This window comes from Notamacropus eugenii, chromosome 1 (genome assembly GCF_028372415.1).
Source record: "Notamacropus eugenii isolate mMacEug1 chromosome 1, mMacEug1.pri_v2, whole genome shotgun sequence".
NCBI classification, from domain to species: domain Eukaryota; kingdom Metazoa; phylum Chordata; class Mammalia; order Diprotodontia; family Macropodidae; genus Notamacropus; species Notamacropus eugenii.
In genome coordinates, this window is record NC_092872.1 from 5,835,102 (window position 1) to 5,843,004 (window position 7,903).

Here is a 7,903-nt window from a genome sequence, read left to right on the forward strand (position 1 = left end):
AAGAAGGTAAGTGACTGGGCCCATCACTATCATATTATCTAGATCTTCCATCTTTCATACTCTCCCCATGCAGCTATAATCACTGAACACTGCAGTGGACTCTTAAAAATGCATACTCCTTCATCACCACACTCCTAATTTTGAGGGGTAAATCGCTGACCTTCCAGAGGCTGTGTTTTTGATAAATCAGCGTTACCCCAACAAGACGTAAGGCTCTCCATCCCATTGATTTCTCTCAGTCCGCATGAGAGCATTCAACTAACAAAACACCAAATATGTGATAGGTTTTGGTTAACCTGACAAAAATAAACAACAATGAATTTGTACCCAAGCCCACAAATCGTTATGATGGCTTCCCTCTCTGGCTCCCCACATCCCTTTCAGTGAGTTTTTGTCTCTCAGGGACATTTATAACTTTCTAAACTTATAGGATAGTGCTAAGTAGGTGTCCCCTCCCACCCTTATTTCCCAGAAGTCAAAACCACCCAGGACCAATGAGAGTGTTGCTTTACCTTTCCATGTATAGCCCTCATAACTCACAAGGCCCAGGTTGACTGCTGTACATTGTGGCTCCAATCCATCCCTTGCTTCTCTATTTTAGTTCTTCCTTGATACAGAAACTTGGTCCAGGAACTCTTCCACTAAGTCCTCCTCACCTGACATTGGCAGCTGGCGGTACAGTGGTTAGATTGTTAGACCTGGAGCCAAGAAGACCAGAGTTCAAATTCAGACTCAAGTACTTATTAGCTGCGTGACCCTGGGCAAGCCAATTACCTTCTACATACCTCAGTTTCTTAAATTATAAAATGGGGATAATAATAGCACCTGGCTCTCAGGGTGGTGAGGATCCAATGAGATAATATTTATAAAGTATTTGGGGCAGTGCCTAGCACATAGTAGGCACTTAATGCTTGTTTCCTCCTCCCTTTCCTCTTCCTCAGTTCTCCTGGTTCCTTAGGTATGCTTGTCTTTCTCCAGAAGGCTCAGTCTGAATCTGCAAGTAGCCTTTCTTCTCTCCCTGTATGACTCCAATTCTCCAGTATTTCTAGGTCCTAAACCATATTTGAAGACAAAGTTCCAAGATTACCTCATTCAAGTGTATGAAGTAGTCATAAATCAGCAAACAACTCCTTTTCAGCTTAGGACAATGCAAGTTTACACCTTGTCAAAGAGTTAACCTTATGAGGAGAGGATCTCAGCCTTGGAGAAGAAGCTGGTAGAGAGAATCAGAATTCTTTTTTCCTGCTCTTCAATTCAGCAAATATTTATGGCTGTCCCTGTTACATGAGGAAGGGGGGCACTCTAGAAAGAATTCAGGCAAAGGGATCCTTATTCAACATATTCTCTTGGCCCCACGTCACCTTTATGGGGTGAGTACTGGTACTCGGGTTTGAAGCCTGGATTCAGGGCCAGCTCCCAGGCTCTGTGAATGACCAAGTCATTTATTTTCCTCCTTACTTTTACAACCTCTCTCACAGGGTCATTGTGAAGAAATACAATAAAAGAGAGGCCATTATCGTTTTTTTCTTGGGATGCTGGATGTTGGAGAAGGGACAGACAGAAAGATGCTTTGGGAGCCTTGCCATTAGGATCTCACTAGATCCGAGAGTCATATATGTTACACCTTACTCCTTCCTTGTCCTTCCTTCCTTTTCCCTGGGGTATACTGAAGCAGGGAATATGAACTGTTCACCTTCCTCCCAGTCCCACCCTAGGGGCTGGACCATTGCCAGGAGCTACTAGAAGTTCCATTCCCATCCACTCCCTCCTCTGCCACTTTGAGGTCTTTCGTCTCTCAAGAAAGTATCCCTGGGCTCTGCTGCATGTGTATCTCAGGAAAGAAAATGTTAGGGTCTCCGGTACTTACAGCTGGATACCTGGCCTCTAGGAACTGCTGCCCTCATTCACCTTAAGGCTTGATGTGAAATATTGTCAGGGTAGTGTTGAGTAGGGCAGACATGAAGAGAGGGAGCCTGAGTTTTTAGATGAAGAAATCAAAGCTGCCTATAGTCATATAAAAATACTATAAATCACTATTAATTAGAGAAATGCGAATGAAAATAACTCTGAAGTACCTATCAGATTGGCTAAAATGACAGAAAAGGAAAATGACAAATGGAGGAATGTGGAAAAAATTGGGACACTAATGCATTGTTGGTGGAGTTGTGAACTGATCTAACCATTATGGAGAGCAATTTGAAACTATGCCTAAAGGACTTTAAACTATGCATACCCTTTGATTCAGCAATACTAGTACTAGATCTATACCCAAAGAGATTTTTTTAAAAAAAGGAAAAGAACCCATTTGTATACAAATATGTATAGCATCCCTTCTTGTGGTGGCAAAGAATTGGAAAGTGAGATGTCCATCCACTGGGAAATAGTTGAACAAGTTAGGGTACAGCATCGTGATAGAATACTATTACGGCAAGCAGTATAATTTCAATAAAAACCTGGAAAGACTTAAATGAACGGATGCAAGCTAAAGTGAGCCAACCAGGAGAACATTGTAGACAGTAACAGCAATATTGTAAGGTTAATCAACTGTGAATGACTTAGCTATTCTTAGCAATACAATGATCTAAGACAATTCCCAAGGACTTGTGATGAAAAGTGCTATCCACCTCCAGAGAAAGGACTGAATGCAGATCAAAGCATACTATTTTTCACTTTATTTTTTTCATGGGTTTTTTTTGGTCTGTCTTTTCTTTCACAACATAACTAATACAGAAATATGTTTTTCATGATTGTACATGTATAATGTATATCAAATTGCTTACCTCTTCAGGGAAGGGAAAGGGAAGGGAGAGAGGCAGAGAATTTGGAACTCAAAATTTAAAAAAAATCCAAATATTAACAATTGTTTTTATATGTAATTAGAGAAAAATTAAATTACATGGAATTGGGGAAAAGTCAAAATATTATTCAAAAAATAAGATAAGAGAGCCTGAAAGAGTTATGGAACGTATCAAGAAAGCATTCCCTTTCACCAGGAAGTAGAGTTCCCCGAACCCCTAATCATCTGGAGAGTAGCTTCCAGTACCCAGCTGAGATTGCCACAGCCCCAGGCACTGATGCTTATAAGTTATAGGTGGGCAAGCCCCATTCTGGAGTCCATACAGAGTGCCAAAGCCTACTCCCCTGGTCCCTGGTGGCAGCCTAGGAGTAGCTACTGGGACCAGATGTATGGGGCAATGACCCAAACTGAACCCAAACTCAATAGGTGCAGGGTGGGAGCTGAAGCTACCCCAGAGAGCACTAAAAAATATCTACATATCCTAGTTATTAAGCTGAGGTCAATGGGAAGGGTCAATGGACCCACGAGAATGAGGGTCTGATGATGTAAGCAGGGAAGTCAGGACCAGTTTTACACCTGGACATCCATTCAAGAGGCCTCAACAAAGAGCTCCCCCTAGCCACTTCCATTCTTAGGAAACTGCTGCCACTGCTATGCCCATTCTAATCAAGGGTGAAACCTGCTGGGATCAAAACCAGCTGAATTACATGAAAGCAGTTGTTCCTAAGAGTGTGAAGGGTGAAAAGATCAAGGAACTAGCCAAAGTCTACAGACAACTCTGGCCATAAAAGACAGTTTGCTATTGTTGGAGACAATAAGCAGTTCAATTCTGCCACACTCACTCATGGGGTATCCATTCAAGACTGGGAGCCTAAGGTTAAGCATTGCTAATCTGAGCACAAATCAAATTTTCTTCCACTGGTTAAGGAGCAATCAAAATGAAAAGTTAGTAGCTGGTTCCAGTTGGTTGCCACAGGCAATACCTGGAGAGGCAGGCCATTTTGATGGTGAATGTGACAATGGTACCCACACCAATGTCATTGGTATCCATGGTAGTGCCTATGACAGCACCTCCAGTGGTGTCCACATCATTGCCCATGACAGTGTCCAAAACAGGATGCCCATCCCTAAAGATCCCCCAGACCACATTAGGGAGAGAGTGATTACCATACATTCTGGTCCCAACTATAACTTTTTCTCCAGTGGAGCCAAAATCATCAAGAAATCCAACCTCAAAAATCCAAGCTCCACTTACTCCCCAAATCTGAACCTAAAAGTTATTTTTGCCATCATCCCTGCTAAGGCTGGGCTAGACAACAGAACAGAACTTTGCATGCTATCTACTAATGAAGAATTCAAATAGGGATCCAACCCTGAGTACCAGGTTATCTACATCAGAGACAAAAAAGTCTCCAATTGCCCTATGGCCACGTACAGCATGGATGGCCAAGAACTCGGCACTAGGCAGCCCCCTCATACCCTGGGCTCCTGCCAGCCAGACAAAGAGAGCATGATAGTAGACATATGCACTTGTCAAACCAAATTTGGGGTTGTGTGTGAAGGAACTAAATTTCATGGGGAGGCTCACTGCAAGGAGGACCTCAGGAGCCTTACTCTAGGAACACGGCCCATCTATGTCATGGACAATGTGGTCTGCCCCCGATCTCCAACCACCCTGACCATTGACTCCCAGCAGGTTGAACTTCCCAGCCAAGTCCAACCTTGGGCCACTAGCCCTGGTCCCTCCCAGATATCTAAGATCACAGACAGGGAAATCACAAAGTCAGTGACAAGGAACAGCGATGCAAATCTGGAAGAGAGGGGCAGGTCTGTGCCCACAAAAATTGGACTGCTTAGTGGTCACATACCCCTGGAGCCACCGTACTTTGTTGGACAAAATATTCTAACCTACCAGAAGGAAGCCTACTGGCCCCAGGCAACATCAGACAAGGGTAATCCTACACCCTCATTCTGGACCCCACAAACTTACTCCTCATCAGACACCTCCACAAGGTCAGTGACTATGGAGCACAAGGGCGCCATAGTCAAAAACCAATCCGAGGAATCAACCTCCTATGGCTCAGCCAGAGAGGATGGGTTCACTGTCCATTCCTACGAGAGCAGTATGATAGGGGGTGTTACTAACATAGCTGAAGTCCCCAGAAAAAACAACACTGAGTCCTGCCAATGTGCTTCCCTCTTCCACAAAGAATTAGCTACAACTACAGTGACCAGCAATATGGATTTTACCCAACGCTTGATGCAAAACCAAGGTCCATCTGGACCTCTATCCAGCCATGTAGGTATGCTGAGGATGCCCCTCTCACCAGAAATCCATATCTGTGCAGAAAAGGATGGGATGAGTCAGGGTATGGAAAGCCAGAACACTAACACCAAGACTTCACAGGATATAGCCAGCAGTGCCAGCTACAGAAAATCCTTGGATAAGACCCTGTCCGTTGGCACCTACTGCTGCCCTAGTGTCACTTATAAGACACTGCCCATGGCTCTGGTGGACAAGGGATCTAATTATGCCAAATATGCCCTCAGTGAGTCAAGTGAAAACCGTTCAACGACCAATCACTCTGAGTTATTCCAAGGATCTTGTTCTGAGCTGGGCTCAAATGCTGATTTCCAAGAACGAGCCCCTGCCCAAATGACCTCCTACCACACCACAGACCTCTACAAAAGCCTGGCTGCCGTGGTGATAGACACAGGAACAGGCTATAGCAAGTGTGGCCTGGCGGGTGAGGATCGTACCCGTGCTGTAGTGCCTACTCGGGTGGGAATACACCGAAACCCCAAATGGGATAAAACACCCTACTACATCACAGAGGACATAGAGGCAGCTTGTTCTATGCTGATCCGTGGTGTGGTTACCGACTGGGATGCCCTAGAAGTCCTCTGGAACCACATCTTCTACAGCAAATTGTGTGTGGCACCTGAGGAACTGGCTGTACTGGTGGCTGATTCACCAGTCTCTCCCTGTACCAATCGTGAGAAGGTTGTTGAGCTCTTGTTTGAATGTTTTGGGGTGCCTGCCATGCAAACTGTTCATCAGGCATTACTCACCCTCTATGCCTATGGTCGTACCACAGGACTGGTCATGGGTAGTGGGCATGGCACTTCCTATGTGGCTCCTATCATCACAGGTGAATTGGCACCACTGAACATCTACCGTCTGGACGTGGCTGGGAAAGACCTCTCTGAATACCTCTCCCAGCTGCTTTTGGCTGGTGGGCAGCCACCACCCAAGGCTGATGTGCTGACCCATATGAAGGAGACCTGCTGTTATGTGACCCTTGACATGGTCTCTGAACTCTGCCAAATAGAGGGCAAGTATAGACTTGACTTTGTCCTCCCAGACAAGCATGTTCTCTCCCTTGGGGCTGAACGGTTCCGCTGCCCTGAGGTCTTGTTTAAGCCTGACATCCTGGGTCTTGATCAGCCCAGTCTACCCCAGCTGGCCCAGATTAGCATTAGCCAGCTGGAGCCACACTTGCAGGAACAACTGTTGGCTAATGTGGTTCTGGAAGGTGGGACCACTCTGCTGAATGGCTTCTCTGAGAGGGTCCAGCAGGATCTGGGGCCCACAGCCACAGTCTTATCCTTGCCTCATCGTGCCATGGCTGCCTGGCTAGGTGGCTCCATCATGGCCTCCCTTGATTCCTTCCAGACTCTGTGGCTGAGCCGTGGGGAATACCAGGAAGAGGGCCCATGGGCCATCTATAAGTACCACCTGTGATGGTCATGAGAGTATAAAGTTACTCTGGGAGTCAGAGAGGGCTCTGGCTCTCTGATATCTGTTGAGGTCACAGGATTCCAGTTGAGGTAGGGGGTGTCACTTCAAGAGACATAATATCATGTCCTTGCTACTAAATGCTCCAACCTTGCTGAATGGGGGATCTTCTCTGCCTTTCCCTATCTTGCCTGGTGACACAGTCAATCTTTCCACCTCTACTCCACCCTCTCCATCTAGAGTCAAAGATCCTTCAGTCCCTACCAGATGTGAGAGGAGAAGAAAGCCTCCCACCAACAAGCCTGATGTCTGGCCTAGCCTAGGCAGGCTGAATTTCCCCTACAGCTCCTGATTTGAGATCACAAAGATGGTGGTGCCCCAAGGAATGTAAATCTGTCTTCTTCCCCTCTAAAGGACAAGTGTCCAGGACCTTCAGGGCCCAAGGAGATGCTTCTTCTCTGGGATTTGCCCCGGTTGCCCAGGCGACCAGCACAATTACCCTTGATTGCCAGCTGGTTGCCATGGAGATTTCAAACACAAAGTAATAACCCACACAGCATGCCAAATGACTCATAGCTAGGGGGTGGGGACAGAGGGAGAGGATCCTTCCTTTCTGATGGCATGTAGGATTGTGGTTGGGGGTGGAAGGGGGAGAGTGGAGGTGGGCCTTTCACCCCTCCAGATTCAGAGAACATAAATGCACTTATATGAATACCCAAGAGCCCCAACCCAGAATCAAGCCAGCCAGCCAAGGCACTAGGCCCTAACCTCTGACCCTTTTCTCCTGCAGAACCTCCAACATAGGTCCATTCAGCACCATGGAAGACTCTACTGATGAGGAAGCTATAAATCAGAAAGGATCCTTCCTTGTTAAGGGATGCCCAGCAGGGATAAGAGGGAAACATGGGGCGCAAGGGTGTGAATGTGACTTCTCCTATGGGCAGCACACCTTAAGGACATTGTCCCAGTGTGGAGGAGAGGGAAATAAAAAATCAAGAGATGGAGACAAATAAATAGCAAAGGAAGGAACCAGAAAATAGGGCAAATGGCATAAAATGAGAACAAATACCAGGGAATGGGGGGTGGGGTTTTAAATGCAAGGTAATCACAGCAAATACCAAGAAGGAGGCCAAATATGAGGAAGAAGGCTGCAAATGCAAAACAGCTGCGGAAGGATGCCGAAAATCAAAATATTAGACTAGGAGCAAGGAGCGTAGAGTAGGGGTAAATGTTGGGACACTGGGAGAAAATAAGAGTAAATAGGGGTAACACAGAATTGGGTAAATACGAGGGGCGGGGAAAATAATGGATGTAAAAAAGCAAGAAATTGGGGCAAATGTCAGAGTGGAAGCAAATATAGGGGAATT

The 7,903-nt window shown here is 46.0% G+C and overlaps 1 protein-coding gene and 1 long non-coding RNA gene across 4 annotated transcripts in view; one reads left to right on the plus strand and one right to left on the minus strand.

Annotated features, from left to right (window-relative positions):
- LOC140532295 (uncharacterized) overlaps positions 1-3,757 on the minus strand; it is a 43,471-nt gene extending 39,714 nt beyond the window's left edge. Inside the window, exons 1-2 of the long non-coding RNA XR_011976454.1 lie at positions 3,640-3,757; positions 513-698 (exon numbers count right to left, since the gene is read on the minus strand). This is a non-coding gene — a long non-coding RNA (uncharacterized lncRNA). The remainder of the gene's footprint in view (positions 1-512; positions 699-3,639) is intronic.
- A 148-nt stretch (positions 3,758-3,905) lies between these two features.
- Positions 3,906-7,573, plus strand: LOC140532302 (uncharacterized). Of its 3 annotated transcripts, none has more exons than XM_072650703.1 (2): positions 3,906-7,077; positions 7,327-7,573. In XM_072650703.1, exon 1 carries the CDS (start codon positions 4,221-4,223, stop codon positions 6,540-6,542), a length of 2,322 nt encoding a protein of 773 aa, XP_072506804.1. In that variant the 5' UTR covers positions 3,906-4,220; the 3' UTR covers positions 6,543-7,077; positions 7,327-7,573. The 3 variants fall into 3 exon arrangements, with proteins under 3 accessions (XP_072506804.1, XP_072506807.1, XP_072506811.1); XM_072650706.1 differs by having other exon boundaries at positions 3,906-6,628; XM_072650710.1 differs by having other exon boundaries at positions 3,906-6,132.
- The last annotated feature ends 330 nt before the right edge of the window (positions 7,574-7,903 follow it).

Excerpts from the sequence above, each read along its gene's own strand:
- LOC140532302 (XM_072650703.1), top strand. The coding sequence starts at position 4,221 with ATGGCCACGTACAGCATGGATGGCCAAGAACTCGGCACTAGGCAGCCC.